The sequence below is a fragment of the Oncorhynchus nerka genome, linkage group LG7 (genome assembly GCF_034236695.1).
Source record: "Oncorhynchus nerka isolate Pitt River linkage group LG7, Oner_Uvic_2.0, whole genome shotgun sequence".
NCBI classification, from domain to species: domain Eukaryota; kingdom Metazoa; phylum Chordata; class Actinopteri; order Salmoniformes; family Salmonidae; genus Oncorhynchus; species Oncorhynchus nerka.
The window spans coordinates 94,681,551-94,703,991 of record NC_088402.1 but is presented as its reverse complement, the minus strand read 5'-3'; the positions used below and the strand labels follow the sequence as shown (position 1 = coordinate 94,703,991).

At 46.4% G+C, this 22,441-nt stretch overlaps 1 protein-coding gene across 1 annotated transcript in view; it reads right to left on the bottom strand.

Moving 5' to 3' along the window:
* LOC115125693 (RNA-binding protein 10-like) overlaps window positions 1-22,441 on the bottom strand; it is a 120,513-nt gene that overhangs the window by 30,574 nt on the left and 67,498 nt on the right. Inside the window, 3 exon segments of the mRNA XM_065021006.1 lie at window positions 3,692-3,779; window positions 15,676-15,773; window positions 20,266-20,450. Of these exon segments, the coding sequence (XP_064877078.1) occupies window positions 3,692-3,779; window positions 15,676-15,773; window positions 20,266-20,450 (371 nt within the window).

The following is a 22,441-nucleotide window of genomic DNA, read 5'->3' as shown; positions in this document are numbered from 1 at the left end:
AGGACACAGAGTGGAGGTCACAGTTACAGTAAGGACACAGAGTGGAGGTCACAGTTACAGTAAGGACACAGAGTGGAGGTCACAGTTACAGTAAGGATACAGAGTGGAGGTCACAGTTACAGTAAGGACACAGAGTGGAGGTCACAGTTACAGTAAGGATACAGAGTGGAGGTCACAGTTACAGTAAGGACACAGAGTGGAGGTCACAGTTACAGTAAGGATACAGAGTGGAGGTCACAGTTACAGTAAGGACACAGAGTGGAGGTCACAGTTACAGTACGGACACAGAGTGGAGGTCACAGTTACAGTAAGGATACAGAGTGGAGGTCACAGTTACAGTACGGATACAGAGTGGAGGTCACAGTTACAGTAAGGACACGGACACAGAGTGGAGGTCACAGTTACAGTAGGTCGGACACAGAGTGGAGGTCACAGTTACAGTAAGGACACAGAGTGGAGGTCACAGTTACAGTAAGGACACAGAGTGGAGGTCACAGTTACAGTAAGGACACAGAGTGGAGGTCACAGTTACAGTAAGGATACAGAGTGGAGGTCACAGTTACAGGATACAGAGTGGAGGTCACAGTTACAGTAAGGACACAGAGTGGAGGTCACAGTTACAGTAAGGACACAGAGTGGAGGTCACAGTTACAGTAAGGACACAGAGTGGAGGTCACAGTTACAGTAAGGATACAGAGTGGAGGTCACAGTTACAGTAAGGACACAGAGTGGAGGTCACAGTTACAGTAAGGATACAGAGTGGAGGTCACAGTTACAGTAAGGACACAGAGTGGAGGTCACAGTTACAGTAAGGACACAGAGTGGAGGTCACAGTTACAGTAAGGACACAGAGTGGAGGTCACAGTTACAGTAAGGACACAGAGTGGAGGTCACAGTTACAGTAAGGACACAGAGTGGAGGTCACAGTTACAGTAAGGACACAGAGTGGAGGTCACAGTTACAGTAAGGATACAGAGTGGAGGTCACAGTTACAGTAAGGACACAGAGTGGAGGTCACAGTTACAGTACGGACACAGAGTGGAGGTCACAGTTACAGTAAGGACACAGAGTGGAGGTCACAGTTACAGTAAGGACACAGAGTGGAGGTCACAGTTACAGTAAGGACACAGAGTGGAGGTCACAGTTACAGTAAGGACACAGAGTGGAGGTCACAGTTACAGTAAGGACACAGAGTGGAGGTCACAGTTACAGTAAGGACACAGAGTGGAGGTCACAGTTACAGTATGGATACAGAGTGGAGGTCACAGTTACAGTATGGATACAGAGTGGAGGTCACAGTTACAGTAAGGATACAGAGTGGAGGTCACAGTTACAGTAAGGACACAGAGTGGAGGTCACAGTTACAGTAAGGACACAGAGTGGAGGTCACAGTTACAGTACGGATACAGAGTGGAGGTCACAGTTACAGTAAGGATACAGAGTGGAGGTCACAGTTACAGTAAGGATACAGAGTGGAGGTCACAGTTACAGTACGGACACAGAGTGGAGGTCACAGTTACAGTAAGGATACAGAGTGGAGGTCACAGTTACAGTACGGATACAGAGTGGAGGTCACAGTTACAGTACGGACACAGAGTGGAGGTCACAGTTACAGTAAGGACACAGAGTGGAGGTCACAGTTACAGTAAGGACACAGAGTGGAGGTCACAGTTACAGTAAGGATACAGAGTGGAGGTCACAGTTACAGTACGGACACAGAGTGGAGGTCACAGTTACAGTAAGGACACAGAGTGGAGGTCACAGTTACAGTAAGGACACAGAGTGGAGGTCACAGTTACAGTAAGGACACAGAGTGGAGGTCACAGTTACAGTAAGGACACAGAGTGGAGGTCACAGTTACAGTAAGGATACAGAGTGGAGGTCACAGTTACAGTACGGACACAGAGTGGAGGTCACAGTTACAGTAAGGACACAGAGGGAGGTCACAGTTACAGTAAGGACACAGAGTGGAGGTCACAGTTACAGTAAGGACACAGAGTGGAGGTCACAGTTACAGTAAGGATACAGAGTGGAGGTCACAGTTACAGTAAGGATACAGAGTGGAGGTCACAGTTACAGTAAGGACACAGAGTGGAGGTCACAGTTACAGTAAGGACACAGAGTGGAGGTCACAGTTACAGTAAGGACACAGAGTGGAGGTCACAGTTACAGTAAGGATACAGAGTGGAGGTCACAGTTACAGTAAGGACACAGAGTGGAGGTCACAGTTACAGTAAGGATACAGAGTGGAGGTCACAGTTACAGTAAGGACACAGAGTGGAGGTCACAGTTACAGTAAGGACACAGAGTGGAGGTCACAGTTACAGTAAGGACACAGAGTGGAGGTCACAGTTACAGTAAGGACACAGAGTGGAGGTCACAGTTACAGTAAGGACACAGAGTGGAGGTCACAGTTACAGTAAGGACACAGAGTGGAGGTCACAGTTACAGTAAGGATACAGAGTGGAGGTCACAGTTACAGTAAGGACACAGAGTGGAGGTCACAGTTACAGTACGGACACAGAGTGGAGGTCACAGTTACAGTAAGGACACAGAGTGGAGGTCACAGTTACAGTAAGGACACAGAGTGGAGGTCACAGTTACAGTAAGGACACAGAGTGGAGGTCACAGTTACAGTAAGGACACAGAGTGGAGGTCACAGTTACAGTAAGGACACAGAGTGGAGGTCACAGTTACAGTAAGGACACAGAGTGGAGGTCACAGTTACAGTATGGATACAGAGTGGAGGTCACAGTTACAGTATGGATACAGAGTGGAGGTCACAGTTACAGTAAGGATACAGAGTGGAGGTCACAGTTACAGTAAGGACACAGAGTGGAGGTCACAGTTACAGTAAGGACACAGAGTGGAGGTCACAGTTACAGTACGGATACAGAGTGGAGGTCACAGTTACAGTAAGGATACAGAGTGGAGGTCACAGTTACAGTAAGGATACAGAGTGGAGGTCACAGTTACAGTACGGACACAGAGTGGAGGTCACAGTTACAGTAAGGATACAGAGTGGAGGTCACAGTTACAGTACGGATACAGAGTGGAGGTCACAGTTACAGTACGGACACAGAGTGGAGGTCACAGTTACAGTAAGGACACAGAGTGGAGGTCACAGTTACAGTAAGGACACAGAGTGGAGGTCACAGTTACAGTAAGGATACAGAGTGGAGGTCACAGTTACAGTACGGACACAGAGTGGAGGTCACAGTTACAGTAAGGACACAGAGTGGAGGTCACAGTTACAGTAAGGACACAGAGTGGAGGTCACAGTTACAGTAAGGACACAGAGTGGAGGTCACAGTTACAGTAAGGACACAGAGTGGAGGTCACAGTTACAGTAAGGATACAGAGTGGAGGTCACAGTTACAGTACGGACACAGAGTGGAGGTCACAGTTACAGTAAGGACACAGAGGGGAGGTCACAGTTACAGTAAGGACACAGAGTGGAGGTCACAGTTACAGTAAGGACACAGAGTGGAGGTCACAGTTACAGTAAGGATACAGAGTGGAGGTCACAGTTACAGTACGGACACAGAGTGGAGGTCACAGTTACAGTAAGGACACAGAGTGGAGGTCACAGTTACAGTAAGGACACAGAGTGGAGGTCACAGTTACAGTAAGGACACAGAGTGGAGGTCACAGTTACAGTATGGATGCTATACGTTATTAGACTGGTTACCTGGGTAACGGCCCACTGTGCTGCAGCGATGGCTGTACTGGCGACTGTAGCAGCACTCACTCTACTGCCATCTGTCAGGAACACATCACTGGGGAGAGGAAGGGAGGGGGAGAGAGAGGGGGATGGAGAGAGGAGGGGAGAGGGAGGGGGAGAGAGAGGGGGAGAGAGAGAGGGGGGAGAGGGGGAGAGGAAGGGAGGGGGAGAGAGAGGGGGAGAGAGGGGAGAGGAAGGGAGGGGAGAGAGGGGGAGAGGGGAGAGAAAGAGGAAGGGGAAGAGAAAGGGGGGAGAGAGAGGGGGAGAGGGGAGAGGAAGGGAGGGGAGAGAGAGGGGGGAGAGGGGGAGAGGAAGGGAGGGGAGGGAGAGGGGGAGAGAGGGGGAGAGAGAGGGGAGAGGAAGGGAGGGGAGAGAGAGGGGGAGAGGGGGAGAGAAAGAGGAAGGGGAAGAGAAAGGGGGAGAGAGAGGAGGGGGAGAGGGGGAGAGAGAGGGGGAGAGAAAGAGGAAGGGGAAGAGAGAGGGGGAGAGAAAGAGGAAGGGGGAGAGAGAGAGGGGGAGAGAGAGAGGGGGGGAGCGAGAGGGAGGGAGAGAGAGGGAGTGGAGAGAGAGGAGGAGCGAGAGGGATGGGAGGGAGAGGGAGGTTGAGAGAGAAGAGGGAAAGGGATGGAGAGAGGGAGGGAGAGGGGGTGGGGTTGAGAGAAAGAAATCATTATCATGTCTGTCTGTCTGTCTGTCTGTGTGTGTGTGTGTGTGTGTGTGTGTGTGTGTGTGTGTGTGTGTGTGTGTGTGTATATACAGAGCCTTCAGAAAGTATTCACACCCCTTGACTTTGTCCACATGTTGATGTTTTCTGAACTAAACATTTATTATTATTTGTCTGGACTTCACCAGTGGCGGTTGGTGCTGTTTTAGATGAGGGAGGATGGTACATATTTAAATTAGCATGTCCTGATTTCTATTACAACATATTGAATGACTGTCCTTCATATTCCATTCACCCAGCTCATTGTAACATCAATAGGTTTAGGTTACTGTCCTTCATATTCACCCAGTTCATTGTAACATCAATAGGTTTAGGTTACTGTCCTTCATATTCACCCAGTTCAATGTAACATTGAATCATTAGTCCAACAGTTGGGTGTAATCATTAGTCCAACAGTTGGGTGTAATCATTAGTCCAACAGTTGGGTGTAACCATTAGTCCAACAGTTGGGTGTAATCATTAGTCCAACAGTTGGGTGTAATCATTAGTCCAACAGTTGGGTGTAATCATTAGTCCAACGGTTGGGTGTAATCATTAGTCCAACAGTTGGGTGGAATCATTAGTCCAACAGTTGGGTGTAACCATTAGTCCAACAGTTGGGTGTCATCATTAGTCCAACGGTTGGGTGTAATCATTAGTCCAACAGTTGGGTGTAACCATTAGTCCAACAGTTGCAAACGAGAGTTTTTATTGGACTAATTCAGGTATGTTTATCTCCGTTTCGTTCCGTTTGCTTCCGTTTAAAATGTGTTCTTCAACAGAATCGGCGCAATGAATACACCCCTGATTACACGCAAACACAGAACGAACAGCCACAAACAAACAGCATGGTCACGTTGCTCGTTGTATATATAATTCCTTCTCGCATCTACACTCTCTCTTCCGCTCATCTTTCCCTTCCCTTGTGGACACAAAACAACAGCTTCCTTTGACCAGGAAAAAAACCTTGGCAAGCCAAACTTATCAAGGCTCTGGTAGGGAGCACTCCAGTCCATTAAGTCTCTGGTAGGGAGCACTCCAGTCCATTAAGTCTCTGGTAGGGAGCACTCCAGTCCATTAAGTCTCTGGTTGGGACTGGGAACACTCCAGTCCATTAAGTCTCTGGTAGGGAACACTCCAGTCCATTAAGTCTCTGGTTGGGAACACTCCAGTCCATTAAGTCTCTGGTTGGGAACACTCCAGTCCATTAAGTCTCTGGTTGGGACTGGGAACACTCCATTCCATTAAGTCTCTGGTTGGGACTGGGAACACTCCAGTCCATTAAGTCTCTGGTAGGGAACACTCCAGTCCATTAAGTCTCTGGTTGGGAGCACTACAGCCCATTAAGTCTCTGGTTGGGAGCACTCCAGTCCATTAAGTCTCTGGTTGGGAACACTCCAGTCCATTAAGTCTCTGGTTGGGACTGGGAACACTCCAGTCCATTAAGGCTCTGGTAGGGAACACTTCAGTCCATTAAGTCTCTGGTTGGGACTGGGAACACTCCAGTCCATTAAGTCTCTGGTTGGGACTGGGAACACTCCAGTCCATTAAGGCTCTGGTAGGGAACACTTCAGTCCATTAAGTCTCTGGTTGGGACTGGGAACACTCCAGTCCATTAAGGCTCTGGTAGGGAACACTTCAGCCCATCAAGTCTCTGGTTGGGAGCACTACAGCCCATTAAGTCTCTGGTTGGGAGCACTACAGCCCATTATGTCTCTGGTTGGGAGCACTACAGCCCATTAAGTCTCTGGTTGGGAGCACTACAGCCCATTAAGTCTCTGGTTGGGAGCACTACAGCCCATTAAGTCTCTGGTTGGGAGCACTACAGCCCATTATGTCTCTGGTTGGGAGCACTACAGCCCATTAAGTCTCTGGTTGGGAGCACTACAGCCCATTAAGTCTCTGGTTGGGAGCACTACAGCCCATTAGGTCTCTGGTTGGGAGCACTACAGTCCATTAAGTCTCTGGTTGGGAGCACTACAGCCCATTAAGTCTCTGGTTGGGAGCACTACAGCCCATTAAGTCTCTGGTTGGGAACACTACAGCCCATTAAGTCTCTGGTTGGGAGCACTACAGCCCATTATGTCTCTGGTTGGGAGCACTACAGCCCATTAAGTCTCTGGTTGGGAGCACTACAGTCCATTAAGTCTCTGGTTAGGAGCACTCCAGTCCATTATGTCTCTGGTTGGGACTGGGAACACTCCAGTCCATTATGTCTCTGGTTGGGACTGGGAACACTCCAGTCCATTATGTCTCTGGTTGGGACTGGGAACACTACAGTCCATTAAGTCTCTGGTTGGGACTGGGAGCACTACAGCCCATTATGTCGCTGGTTGGGAGCACTCCAGTCCATCATGTCTCTGGTTGGGAGCACTACAGCCCATTATGTCTCTGCTTGGGAGCACTACAGCCCATTAAGTCTCTGGTTGGGACTGGGAACACTCCAGCCCATCAAGTCTCTGGTTGGGAGCACTACAGCCCATTAAGTCTCTGGTTGGGACTGGGAACACTCCAGCCTATTAAGTCTCTGGTTGGGAGCACTACAGCCCATTAAGTCTCTGGTTGGGAGCACTACAGCCCATTAAGTCTCTGGTTGGGAGCACTACAGCCCATTAAGTCTCTGGTTGGGAGCACTACAGCCCATTAAGTCTCTGGTTGGGAGCACTACAGCCCATTATGTCTCTGGTTGGGAGCACTACAGCCCATTAAGTCTCTGGTTGGGACTGGGAACACTACAGCCCATTAAGTCTCTGGTTGGGAGCACTACAGCCAATTAAGTCTCTGGTTGGGAGCACTACAGCCCATTAAGTCTCTGGTTGGGAGCACTACAGCCCATTAAGTCTCTGGTTTGGACTGGTGTATCTCCTAAACAGGATTTAGGATCAGACGTGTATGAACCCTTTTGTTTCAGACGGGTTCGTGTCTCTGCAGAGTGGAGATGCTGTTAAGCAGCCGGTGAAGATACTGTGAGACACTGGGGCAGGCCAGTCCTTCATTCTGGAGGGCGTTTTGCCTTTTGTCTGACACTTAAGGAACTGGTTACAGTGTTTTAGTACAAATGGTTTGTATGAAAGCTTATTTTGTCTAATTTTATTTCTGATTCCGTCGTCATTGGAGTGAGGTGATTTGGCTGGAGGGAAGGTCGTGCCAAATCCTGTCGTTTGTAAGGAACCTAGAGTAGAGGAACCTGATGGGTTATCAGCAAAGTACCCAAGAGTGTTCCCGGCGCGTGCCGTTACATGTGCTATGTCTAAGAAAGTTGCCGGGAACAAGTCTAGTGTTGAGGAGGATGTCAGCGATCCCAACATAGTCGATCTTTTCGAGACATTTATGGGTGATTCTGATTTCGCTAACCCTCCTTCAATGGTGAGTTGACCTCTCCATAGAAAACCCCAAAGGCGAGTTAGTTTGTAGGACCGCTGAAGGAAGAGAGGGTTCCTACAGTTGACACTCCGATACCTAGGAAGCAGCTGGTTGTGGAACAGAGTAAATATGTTTCCCTCTCCCCTTTTTTTGTGCTAAGAAATGTCCAGAGGAAGACTTTGATGAAGTTAGTGTGGGTTACTTTGACAAATATTTTCTGGCAACGGAGGAGGGGGGGGGGGGGGACACAGACTAGAAACAGATCAGTTCCGGAGATGCATGTGCCTTCGTCCTCTGTTCTGTTTCCCTCTCGGTGGCTTCTACCTCGGGTTCAGATCTTCCCCCACGTCAGACCGTGAGGTTGTCTAAGACCCTGGCCCATTCATCATCCACAATGAGTACATTTACATTTACATTTAAGTCATTTAGCAGACGCTCTTATCCAGAGCGACTTACAAATTGGTGCATTCACCTTATGACATCCAGTGGAACAGTAGTGCATCTAAATCTTTTAAGGGGGGGTGAGAGGGATTACTTTATCCTATCCTAGGTATTCCTTAAAGAGGTGGGGTTTCAGGTGTCTCCGGAAGGTGGTGATTGACTCCGCTGTCCTGGCGTCGTGAGGGAGTTTGTTCCACCATTGGGGGGCCAGAGCAGCGAACAGTTTTGACTGGGCTGAGCGGGAACTGTACTTCCTCAGTGGTAGGGAGGCGAGCAGGCCAGAGGTGGATGAACGCAGTGCCCTTGTTTGGGTGTAGGGCCTGATCAGAGCCTGGAGGTACTGAGGTGCCGTTCCCCTCACAGCTCCGTAGGCAAGCACCATGGTCTTGTAGCGGATGCGAGCTTCAACTGGAAGCCAGTGGAGAGAGCGGAGGAGCGGGGTGACGTGAGAGAACTTGGGAAGGTTGAACACCAGACGGGCTGCGGCGTTCTGGATGAGTTGTAGGGGTTTAATGGCACAGGCAGGGAGCCCAGCCAACAGCGAGTTGCAGTAATCCAGACGGGAGATGACAAGTGCCTGGATTAGGACCTGCGCCGCTTCCTGTGTGAGGCAGGGTCGTACTCTGCGGATGTTGTAGAGCATGAACCTACAGGAACGGGCCACCGCCTTGATGTTAGTTGAGAACGACAGGGTGTTGTCCAGGATCACGCCAAGGTTCTTAGCGCTCTGGGAGGACACAATGGAGTTGTCAACCGTGATGGCGAGATCATGGAACGGGCAGTCCTTCCCCGGGAGGAAGAGCAGCTCCGTCTTGCCGAGGTTCAGCTTGAGGTGGTGATCCGTCATCCATACTGATATGTCTGCCAGACATGCAGAGATGCGATTCGCCATACTACAGCTGGCTCGGGTCCAATGGGCCCCACCACCCATTGGTCCTCGAGGGGTTTGCGAAACCACTCGAGGTGAAAGAACATCCGGACCTCCTCATTGCACCAGCTGTTGTCATCGGAAGTTCTATGGTATGAAACATCATGGTTCCCGTGGAACAAAACTCTGCGCTATCCTGGAGCAACGAGTACAGGACATTACAAGGCTGCTTCCGACCGTTCTACGACAGCTGCCGGGAGCTGACGCTGTCGTAGTCCATGTGGGGTCAAACCATATTAGGAGGGCTAGCTAGGGTGTGAAAGATTCAGTAGGCTACTGACATTACACACCTGGCTAAAAGATTACTGTAGCTTTGTTGGAATCACTTTTATAGATAACTTTGACACCTGGAAACAGGAATGATGGAGTCCATCCGAATCATCTTGACTCTGTCCACACATTTCAAGGCTGCGTTGAGACAATGACTTATCAATGACCTAAGCCCAGCTCAGTTAATCACTACCATTGTGCCACTGAGTTGTCATAATGCTTCAGCACATTCTACATTATCCCAGTGGCGTTGACAGACACAATATAAGCAACTAAATGTATGTCCCTCTAACTGCCTTGAATGCCTCTGTTGACCCTACAGCTTCTGGCTGCAGTAATCATGTGCCTATGAACCAGAGTTATACTGTTAACACTGAGGCGGTGTGCCCAAGTCAGAAGTTCACTGTGTGCAGCTCATCAACTCAAACATAAATAACCTGAGCATGTCTACTTCTGCTAACCTTCCCAGTAAAGCAATAAAAACTATCAAGCATCCCAGAAAAGTGTAAAAAAAAAAAAAAAAAAAAAAATTTGCCCACATTAACATTACCTTTGATTATACAGTGGCAGCAATACATGGTTATAACATCTACAGAAAAGACAGAAATGCCAAAGGTGGAGGTGCTGCTGTTTATATTCAGAACCACATTACTGTAAAGATTAGAGAGGATCTCATGTTAAATACTGTTGTAGTAATATGGTTCATCTGCCTCCCCTAAAGCCCATTCTGGAGGGAAGCTGCTATAGACCAGTCAGTATCTGGATAATGTTACATACTGTTGTAGTAATATGGCTACAGGTTCATCTGCCTCCCCTAAAGCCCATTCTGGAGGGAAGCTGCTATAGACAGTCAGTATCTGGATAATGTTAAATACTGTTGAGGTAATATGGCTACAGGTTCATCTGTCTCACCTAAAGCCCATTCTGGTGGGAAGCTGCTATAGACCAGTCAGTATCTGGATAATGTTAAATACTGGTGAAGTAATATGGCTACAGGTTCATCTGCCTCACCTAAAGCCCATTCTGGAGGGAAGCTGCTATAGACCACCAAGTGTTAACAGTCAGTATCTGGATAATGTTAAATACTGGTGAAGTAATATGGCTACAGGTTCATCTGCCTCACCTAAAGCCCATTCTGGAGGGAAGCTGCTATAGACCACCAAGTGTTAACAGTCAGTATCTGGATAATGTTAAATACTGTTGTAGTAATAAGGCTACAGGTTCATCTGCCTCACCTAAAGCCCATTCTGGAGGGAAGCTGCTATAGACCACCAAGTGTTAACAGTCAGTATCTGGATAATGTTAAATACTGTTGTAGTAATATGGCTACAGGTTCATCTGCCTCACCTAAAGCCCCATTCTGGTGGGAAGCTGCTATAGACAGTCAGTATCTGAATAATGTTAAATACTGTTGTAGTAATATGGCTACAGGTTCATCTGCCTCACCTAAAGCCCATTCTGGTGGGAAGCTGCTATAGACCAGTCAGTATCTGGATAATGTTAAATACTGTTGAAGTAATATGGCTACAGGTTCATCTGCCTCACCTAAAGCCCATTCTGGAGGGAAGCTGCTATAGACCAGTCAGTATCTGGATAATGTTAAATACTGTTGAAGTAATATGGCTACAGGTTCATCTGCCTCACCTAAAGCCCATTCTGGTGGGAAGCTGCTATAGACCAGTCAGTATCTGGATAATGTTAAATACTGTTGTAGTAATATGGCTACAGGTTCATCTGCCTCACCTAAAGCCCATTCTGGAGGGAAGCTGCTATAGACCACCAAGTGTTAACAGTCAGTATCTGAATAATGTTAAATACTGTTGTAGTAATAATGGCTACAGGTTCATCTGCCTCACCTAAAGCCCATTCTGGAGGGAAGCTGCTATAGACCACCAACTGCTAACAGTCAGTATCTGGATAATATGTGTGAAATATTTGATAATGTACAGTTGAAGTCGGAAGTTTTACATACACCTTAGCCAAATACATTTAAACTCAGTTTTTCACAATTCCTGACATTTAATCCTAGTAAAAATTCCCTGTCTTGGGTCAGTTTATTTTAAGAATGAGAAATGTCGGAATAATAGTAGAGATATTTCAGCAATTATTTATTTCACCACATTCCCAGTGGGTCAGAAGTTTACATACACTCAATTAGTATTTGGTAGCATTGCCTTTAAATAGTTTAACTTGGGTCAAACGTTTTGGGTAGACAGTTGAAGTCGGAAGTTTACATACACTTAGGTTGGAGTCATTCAAACTCGTTTTTCAACCACTCCACAAATTTCTAGTAAACAAACTATAGTTTTTGCAAGCCGGTTAGGACATCTACTTTGTACATGACACAAGTAATTTTCCCAACAATTATTTACAGACATTATTTCACTTATAATTCACCGTATTACAATTCCAGTGGATCAGAAGTTTACATACACTAAGTTGACTGCCTTTAAACAGCTTGGAACATTCCAGAAAATGATGTCATGGCTTTAGAAGCTTCTGATAGGCTAATTTACATATTTTCAGTCAATTGGAGGTCTGGTTCATCCTTCGGAGCAGGTACCACGTTCATCGCAGATAGTGCTGATGACATGTCACAAAATCCCTGATCTTCTCAAAAAACATAGTTTGTCTCGCTTTGTCCAGTCCAGGTGGTGCTTGTAGGGGCAGACCAGGAGGAAGGACAGTCCGAACGCTCCTTAGCGACAACATCAGGCTCCTTAGCGACAACATCAGGCTCCTTAGCAGCGACAACATCAGGCTCCTTAGCGACAACATCAGGCTCCTTAGCGACAACATCAGGCTCCTAACGACAACATCAGGCTCCTTAGCGACAACATCAGGCTCCAGAGCATCGGAGCTGTAAAACAGGGAACAACAACAAATCAGAACCTTCCACAACATCAATTCACCTCCCAGGTTTATATCTGAATCAGAAGACACTACAACCTTCCACAACATCAATTCACCTCCCAGGTTTATATCTGAATCAGAAGACACTACAACCTTCCACAACATCAATTCACCTCCCAGGTTAACATCTGAATCAGAAGACACTACAACCTTCCACAACATCAATTCACCTCCCAGGTTTATATCTGAATCAGAAGACACTACAACCTTCCACAACATCAATTCACCTCCCAGGTTTATATCTGAATCAGAAGACACTACAACCTTCCACAACATTACATAATGAGTAACCTCATTACAATTAAAATGATTTTTTACCTGAAGTACTGGTACTGCTTGATCTGTGGCAGCGGCCTGAAGTACGGAGTCAGGTGTTGTTGCCTCCCATAGCTTTCCACCATACCATCCTCCAGTCCAACCAGCTGTGGGATGTTGAACCCTGTCACAGTGCTGTCCTTCACAACACCAGCAATCTCAGACAAAGTGTTCACTCTGGTCTTTCTGAAGTGCTGCTCGTTGAGGCCGAAGCACCAGTCAGGGGCAAACTTGTTGTGGCCTGTGATCAGGAAGTGAAGGTCCAGACTGGTGGAGCTTGTGCATGGTCCGCCTGGCATAATACCAGACCACAAACTTGTTCTTGTTTTGGCCGCTATCACAATTCAGGTCCACACGTGTTTTCCCCAACTCTGTAGTTGGTGAAGAAATGGTGCACGTTGATGACTGCGCTGCTACCTGCTAGCTTGCTTGGGCCCGCTCTCTTTTTGATGACTATATGAATGGTGGATTAGAGTCAGGAGTGTTCTGCTGATTGATGCTGAAAGACACATTCCAGATACAAATATTGGAACATTATTATACAATAGATGTGAAATGGTATTCTCAGATATCGTCACTACACACAGTTCATACAGGTAATGTTAGCTACTGTAGCTAGCCAGCCATCTAACGTCAGCTGGCTAGCTAACAGCAAGCTTTAACTAGCAATACAAACCGATTGTCACTGCTAGCTAAAGTTAACCAATAAGTTCAATGTTAGCTAGCTAACATTAAGCTATAACTAGCAATGCGAAAATGGCATTCTGAGATAACATCACTAACGTTACACACACACACACACACACGTTAATGTTAGCTAGCTAGCCAGCCACCTAACCTCAGCTAGCTAACAGCAAGCTTTAACTTTGGGTCTTTTGTTTAGACATGTCACGTTAACGTTAGCTAGCTAAAAAAAAAGAACTATAACCCCAATCCATAGAGTAACGTTACTAGCAATGCAAACCGATTGTCATAGCGAACTAAAAAAAACGTTAGGTTCAATGTTAGTGAGAAAGCCAGCCATCGAACTCCCCAGCTGGCTAGCTAACAGCTAGTTTTAACTTGCAACGAAAACAACTTTCTGACAACATAATATCTGAATCTGTAGCTAGACTCTTACCTGTATACGTGGATGAACGCTTCACGGCAGACTGCAACCCCTTTCATCAGACATCCTGCGTTGCTTCCGTTTAGTTTGCACAGTTTGTTTGTCCTGTTGCGTTCCACTTATTTAAAAAACGTGTTATTTTCCAGAGTGAGAGAGAGAGAGAGAGTCAGCATTGTATGGCACGATCGTCGTCCACAAAGTAGTCCACCACCACAACTGTTTCCCACTGACCTTTGTCGATAGCGCCTGATAAATTCAGGGCAGTAATGTTATTGAGAGCAGAAGGAACATATTTGCAGTTCTCCATGGCTGACGTTGTATTAACGTTATATCTTTAGAAAAAACTACAGTAGAAAGGATTATCTACGCATAACGAGCAGCTCATTTTATAGACACAATATGCCACACCTGCAGACCAATCCAAACTCATCTCTCGGCATGTCCAGCCCACTCATTATCTCAGCCAATCATGGCTAGCGGGAAGGTTGCTCCTCCTTTTTCTGTGGCTAAACCAACTAGGCTCGTAATTGAACAATTTTTATTCGTATTTACAGATTACATATAAGTTTGATATTAAGGCACATGAAAGTTCACATGTTAGAGAAGGTATTTCTGCCCAAAAACGCAAAACGAATTTTTACGTTCAAAAGGCTCTCATGTGAAGTCGTGACTTGCGCCATACGCCTAGATTCCTGAATCGGTTATAAATTAACTCTAAGAAAAACCCTTGAATGAGTAGGTGTGTCCAAACTTTTGAATGGTACTGCATATTTAATTGTTTTACAGCCAGTAAACACCATTGGAAAAGGCGACGAATTTAAGTACAGACGCATTTATGCTTATTAAGTTGTATAATGGGAGTTGTTTTCTGTGAGTAAACCACCAACAGAAGGTGATACAGGTTTCGGTTTATGTTTTGAGGTTGGACTTTAGCACGTATAGCTCGTTAGCACGTAGGACTCACCGATCGGTGTCACCTCGTTAATCTGTGCTGGCCCGGGTGCTATTTAAGAGTGGCTGGCCCCAGGGCTCCAGCTGATAGATGTGCAGGGTTAACACCTTCAGATGGCGCGCCCTATTTTGACTTCTAGACGAACAATCTTTTAACCGATTTCCCTGGTTTCATTTTGCTCCACCTTTCTTTATGCTTGGTGTGGATTCTTCTTTTATTTTGTCTCTTCTTGGGCCAATTTAGTTCAGCGTTTATGCTGGGTGTCTTTTAGGTCCCAGGTGTTGTTGCTCGTCAACTTTCAGTGGACACTTCCATGAGCGTCTTTCAGAACCGCTCCTAAAACCTGCTTCGCTCTGGTTGTCGGTAAGTGATTCTATGTTAGTTCACCCTTCTGTTTGAGTGAAATGTTTTGCTTTTCTTACTGAGGAATGTAACACTAAACCCAAATGAATATAGTTGGTTCAAAGTTGTTTTTTGTACATATTTTTTTTTACCTGCGTCTCGTTGAACATCTCTGGTGGCGATAGACAAAAACCAACGTGCGCACGATGCTGCAAGAGGACGCCGGTTTGGTCAGCATGTTACGACTTAACCAGAAAGACTCTGTAATCGTTGCCAAAGGTGCTTCTACAAAAGTATTGACTCAGGGGTGTGAAAACGTATGTAAATTAGATATTTCTGTATTTAATGTTCAATAAATGTATAAAAACATGTTTTCACTTGTCTTTCTGGGATGTGTCAAAGTGTATGAATACTTTCTGAATGCATCTGTTGGTTATTCTATCCTAAAATTCCCAAATCTCCCCACAAGGATAATAAAACAAGGGAAAATTCTCCAAGGTGGAGAACAATGAGGACAAAGGCTATTTTAAGCTTAGGGTTACAGGAAATAGAATGTTGAACGGAAATTAATTTTTAGGTCCGTCACGAGGAAGAAAAACATGACGTGTGTGTTTACCGTTTGGATCCTTTGGCGAACTCCACGGCGATGGCCTTCCCATCTATAGAGAGAGCTGGCTGTAAGGCCTGGAGGATCTGGAGAAGCTGAGATGCTTCCTGCAAAACACACAGCTCTGAGTAGACAGTTGTAGGTATCTCCTCACCACTACAGCTGTAGGTATCTCCTCACCACTATAGTAGACAGTTGTAGGTATCTCCTCACCACTACAGCTGTAGGTATCTCCTCACCACTATAGCTGTAGGTATCTCCTCACCACTATAGTAGACATCTGTAGGTATCTCCTCACCACTATAGTAGAGTTGTTGGTATCTCCTCACCACTATAGTAGACATCTGTAGGTATCTCCTCACCACTATAGTAGACAGCTGTAGGTATCTCCTCACCACTACAGCTGTAGGTATCTCCTCACCACTACAGCTGTAGGTATCTCCTCATCACTACAGTAGACAGCTGTAGGTATCTCCTCACCACTATAGTAGACAGCTGTATGTATCTCCTCACCACTACAGCTGTAGGTATCTCCTCACCACTATAGTAGACATTTGTAGGTATCTCCTCACCACTATAGTAGACAGCTGTTGGTATCTCCTCACCACTATAGTAGACAGCTGTTGGTATCTCCTCACCACTATAGTAGGGTTGTTGGTATCTCCTCGCCACTATAGTAGACAGCTGTAGGTATCTCCTCACCACTATAGTAGACAGCTGTAGGTATCTCCTCACCACTATAATAGGGTTGTTGGTATCTCCTCACCACTATAGTAGACAGCTGTAGGTATCTCCTCACCACTATAGTAGACAGCTGTAGGTATCTCCTCATCACTACAGTAGACAGCTGTAGGTATCTCCTCACCACTATAGTAGGGTTGTTGGTATCTCCTCACCACTATAGTAGACAGCTGTAGGTATCTCCTCACCACTATAGTAGACAGCTGTAGGTATCTCCTCACCACTATAGTAGACAGCTGTAGGTATCTCCTCACCACTACAGTTGTAGGTATCTCCTCACCACTAGCTGTAGACACCACTATAGTAGGTATCTCCTCACCACTAGTAGTTGTAGGTATCTCCTCATCACTACAGTAGACAGCTGTAGGTATCTCCTCACCACTATAGTAGGGTTGTAGGTATCTCCTCACCACTATAGTACAGTTGTAGGTATCTCCTCACCACACTACAGTTGTAGGTATCTCCTCACCACTATAGTAGGGTTGTTGGTATCTCCTCACCACACTACAGCTGTAGGTATCTCCTCACCACTATAGTAGGGTTGTTGGTATCTCCTCGCCACTATAGTAGACAGCTGTAGGTATCTCCTCACCACTATAGTAGACAGCTGTAGGTATCTCCTCACCACTACAGCTGTAGGTATCTCCTCACCACTACAGCTGTAGGTATCTCCCCACCACTACAGCTGTAGGTATCTCCTCACCACTATAGTAGGGTTGTTGGTATCTCCTCACCACTATAGTAGACAGCTGTAGGTATCTCCTCACCACTACAGTAGACAGCTGTAGGTATCTCCTCACCACTATAGTAGACAGCTGTAGGTATCTCCTCACCACTACAGCTGTAGGTATCTCCTCACCACTATAGTAGGGTTGTTGGTATCTCCTCACCACTATAGTAGACAGCTGTAGGTATCTCCTCACCACTACAGCTGTAGGTATCTCCTCACCACTATAGTAGGGTTGTAGGTATCTCCTCACCACTATAGTAGACATCTGTAGGTATCTCCTCACCACTATAGTAGACAGCTGTAGGTATCTCCTCACCACTATAGTAGACAGGGTTGTAGGTATCTCCTCACCACTATAGTAGGGTTGTTGGTATCTCCTCACCACTATAGTAGGGTTGTTGGTATCTCCTCACCACTATAGTAGGGTTGTAGGTATCTCCTCACCACTATAGTAGGGTTGTTGGTATCTCCTCACCACTATAGTAGACAGCTGTAGGTATCTCCTCACCACTATAGTAGGGTTGTAGGTATCTCCTCACCACTATAGTAGGGTTGTAGGTATCTCCTCACCACTATAGTAGACAGCTGTAGGTATCTCCTCACCACTATAGTAGACAGCTGTAGGTATCTCCTCACCACTATAGTAGACAGCTGTAGGTATCTCCTCACCACTATAGTAGACAGCTGTAGGTATCTCCTCACCACTACAGCTGTAGGTATCTCCTCATCACTACAGCTGTAGGTATCTCCTCACCACTATAGTAGACAGCTGTAGGTATCTCCTCACCACTACTAGTAGTATCTCCTCATCACTACAGCTGTAGGTATCTCCTCACCACTATAGTAGACAGCTGTAGGTATCTCCTCACCACTACAGCTGTAGGTATCTCCTCATCACTACAGCTGTAGGTATCTCCTCACCACTACAGCTGTAGGTATCTCCTCACCACTACAGCTGTAGGTATCTCCTCACCACTATAGTAGACAGCTGTAGGTATCTCCTCACCACTATAGTAGACAGCTGTAGGTATCTCCTCACCACTATAGTAGACAGCTGTAGGTATCTCCTCACCACTATAGTAGGGTTGTTGGTATCTCCTCACCACTATAGTAGACAGCTGTAGGTATCTCCTCACCACTATAGTAGGGTTGTTGGTATCTCCTCACCACTATAGTAGGGTTGTTGGTATCTCCCACACTACAGCTGTAGGTATCTCCTCACCACTATAGTAGGGTTGTAGGTATCTCCTCACCACTATAGTAGGGTTGTAGGTATCTCCTCACCACTATAGTAGACAGCTGTAGGTATCTCCTCACCACTATAGTAGACAGCTGTAGGTATCTCCTCACCACTATAGTAGACAGCTGTAGGTATCTCCTCACCACTACAGCTGTAGGTATCTCCTCACCACTATAGTAGGGTTGTTGGTATCTCCTCACCACTATAGTAGACAGCTGTAGGTATCTCCTCACCACTATAGTAGACAGCTGTAGGTATCTCCTCACCACTACAGCTGTAGGTATCTCCCCACCACTACAGCTGTAGGTATCTCCTCACCACTATAGTAGGGTTGTTGGTATCTCCTCACCACTATAGTAGAAAGCTGTAGGTATCTCCTCATCACTACAGTAGACAGCTGTAGGTATCTCCTCATCACTATAGTAGACAGCTGTAGGTATCTCCTCATCACTACAGTAGACAGCTGTAGGTATCTCCTCATCACTATAGTAGACAGCTGTAGGTATCTCCCCACCACTACAGCTGTAGGTATCTCCTCACCACTATAGTAGGGTTGCTGGTATCTCCTCACCACTATAGTAGACAGCTGTAGGTATCTCCCCACCACTACAGCTGTAGGTATCTCCTCACCACTATAGTAGGGTTGTAGGTATCTCCTCACCACTATAGTAGGGTTGTAGGTATCTCCTCACCACTATAGTAGACAGCTGTAGGTATCTCCTCACCACTATAGTAGGGTTGTAGGTATCTCCTCACCACTATAGTAGGGTTGTAGGTATCTCCTCACCACTATAGTAGGGTTGTAGGTATCTCCTCACCACTATAGTAGGGTTGTTGGTATCTCCTCACCACTATAGTAGACAGCTGTAGGTATCTCCTCACCACTATAGTAGGGTTGTAGGTATCTCCTCACCACTATAGTAGGGTTGTAGGTATCTCCTCACCACTATAGTAGACAGCTGTAGGTATCTCCTCACCACTACAGCTGTAGGTATCTCCTCACCACTATAGTAGGGTTGTTGGTATCTCCTCACCACTATAGTAGACAGCTGTAGGTATCTCCTCATCACTACAGCTGTAGGTATCTCCTCATCACTATAGTAGACAGCTGTAGGTATCTCCTCATCACTACAGTAGACAGCTGTAGGTATCTCCTCATCACTATAGTAGACAGCTGTAGGTATCTCCCCACCACTACAGCTGTAGGTATCTCCTCACCACTATAGTAGGGTTGTCACCACTATAGTAGACAGCTGTAGGTATCTCCCCACCACTATCAGCTGTAGGTAGAAGGAGACCGAAGGGAGCCACCACTATAGTAGGGTTGGGTATCTCCTCACCACTATAGTAGGGTTGAGGTATCTCCTCACCACTATAGTAGACAGCTGTAGGTATCTCCTCACCACTATAGTAGGGTTGTAGGTATCTCCTCACCACTATAGTAGGGTTGTAGGTATCTCCTCACCACTATAGTAGGGTTGTAGGTATCTCCTCACCACTGGACAGGATAGTAGGGTTGGGTATCTCCAGGTTCACCAGGATCAGAGCTGGAGGTAGAGAGAGAACACTATAGTAGACAGGTTGAAGGTATCTCCAGAGTCACCACTATGGAGTAGGGTTGTAGGTATCTCCTCATCCAGCTACAGCTGTAGGAACATTCTCCTCACCACTATAGTAGGGTTGAAGGTATCTCAGAGTGGACAGGATGGACTAGAGGCTGGGGTAGGTTCCTCAGGACTCAGAGTATCTCCTCACCACTATAGTAGGGTTAGAGGTATCTCCTCACCACTATAGTAGGGTTGTAGCTGGAGGTATCTCCTCACCACTATAGTAGACAGCTGTAGGTATCTCCTCACCACTATAGTAGGGTTGTAGAGTATCTCCTCACCACTATAGTAGACAGCTGAAGGAGCCAGAGTGGAAGATGGTTGAGTTGTGTCTGTTTATCTTTCAGGATCAGAGCTGGAGAGAAGAGAGAGAGAACATTAGAAGGAGACAGAGTAGCGAAGGGAGCCAGAGTGGACAGGATGGACTCCAGGGAGGTATGGGGACCCAGGTTCCTCAGGATCAGAGCTGGAGAGAAGAGAGAGAACATTAGAAGGAGACAGAGTAGCGAAGGGAGCCAGAGTGGACAGGATGGACTCCAGGGAGGTATGGGGACCCAGGTTCCTCAGGATCAGAGCTGGAGAGAAGAGAGAGAACATTAGAAGGAGACAGAGTGGACAGGATGGACTCCAGGAATGGGGAGCCAGAGTGGACAGGATGGACTCCAGGGAGGTATGGGGACCCAGGTTCCTCAGGATCAGAGCTGGAGAGAAGAGAGAGAACATTAGAAGGAGACAGAGTAGCGAAGGGAGCCAGAGTGGACAGGATGGACTCCAGGGAGGTATGGGGACCCAGGTTCCTCAGGATCAGAGCTGGAGAGAAGAGAGAGAACATTAGAAGGAGACAGAGTAGCGAAGGGAGACAGAGTGGACAGGATGGACTCCAGGGAGGTATGGGGACCCAGGTTCCTCAGGATCAGAGCTGGAGAGAAGAGAGAGAACATTAGAAGGAGACAGAGTAGCGAAGGGAGCCAGAGTGGACAGGATGGACTCCAGGGAGGTATGGGGACCCAGGTTCCTCAGGATCAGAGCTGGAGAGAAGAGAGAGAACATTAGAAGGAGACAGAGTAGCGAAGGGAGACAGAGTGGACAGGATGGACTCCAGGGAGGTATGGGGACCCAGGTTCCTCAGGATCAGAGCTGGAGAGAAGAGAGAGAACATTAGAAGGAGACAGAGTGGACAGGATGGACTCCAGGGAGGTATGGGGACCCAGGTTCCTCAGGATCAGAGCTGGAGAGAGGAGAGATGAAGGGTGGGATGGGGGGAGGGAGGGAGGTAGAGAGAACATTAGGAGACAGAGCAAGGAAACAGGACGGAGTCTGGAGAAGTATGGGGACCCAGGTTCCTTGGGATCAGAGCTGGAGAGATTGGTTGATTGGTTGAGAGCGAGGGGGGAGAGAAGGTAAATGAAAGAGACAGGTACAGTACCTTCAGACAGTATTCATATTCCTAGATTTATTCCACATTTGGTTTGTGTTAATTTCTTACGGCTGAGATCGGCTGAGATCCTGTTAACGGGATCGACTTGACAACAGCCAGTGAAAGTGCAGGGCGCTAAATTCAAACAGCAACTTGTTGTTAATCCCAGTGTCCGATTTCAAAAACGCTTTACGACGAAAGCACACCAACTGATTATGTTAGGTCAGTACCAAGTCAACAGAAAAACACAGCAATTTTTCCAGCCAAAGAGAGGAGACACAAAAAGCAGAAATAGAGATAAAACGAATCACTAACCTTTGATGATCTTCATCAGATGACACTCATAGGACTTCATGTTACACAATACATGTATGTTTTGTTCGATAAAGTTCATATTTATATCCAAAAATCTTAGTTTACATTGGCGCGTTATGTTCAGCAATGTTTTGCCTCCAAAACATCCGGTGATTTTGCAGAGAGCCACATCAATTTACAGAAATACTCATAATAAACATTGCTAAAAGATACAACTGTTATGCATGGAACTTTAGATAAACTTCTCCTTAATGCAACCGCTGTGTCAGATTTTTTAAAAAACTTTATGGGAAAAGCACACCATGCAATAATCTGAGTACGGCGTTCAGACAGCAAAACAATCCAAACAGGTACCCGCCATGTTGTGGAGTCAACAGAAGTCAGAAAAAGCATTATAAATATTCACTTACCTTTGATGATCTTCATCAGAATGCACTCCCAGGAATCCCAGTTCCACAATAAATGTTTGTTTTGTTCGATAAAGTCCATAATTTACGTCCAAATACCTCCCTTTTTGTTTGCGCGTTTAGTACACAAATCCAAACTCACGACGCGCGGGCACTAGGTCCAGGCGAAAGTTCAGACGAAAAGTCATATTACAGTTCGTAGAAACATGTCAAACGAAGTATAGAATCAATCTTTAGGATGTTTTTATCATAAATGTCACGTTCTGACCATAGTTCTTTTGTGTTTTTCTTGTTTTAGTGTTGGTCACGACGTGAGCT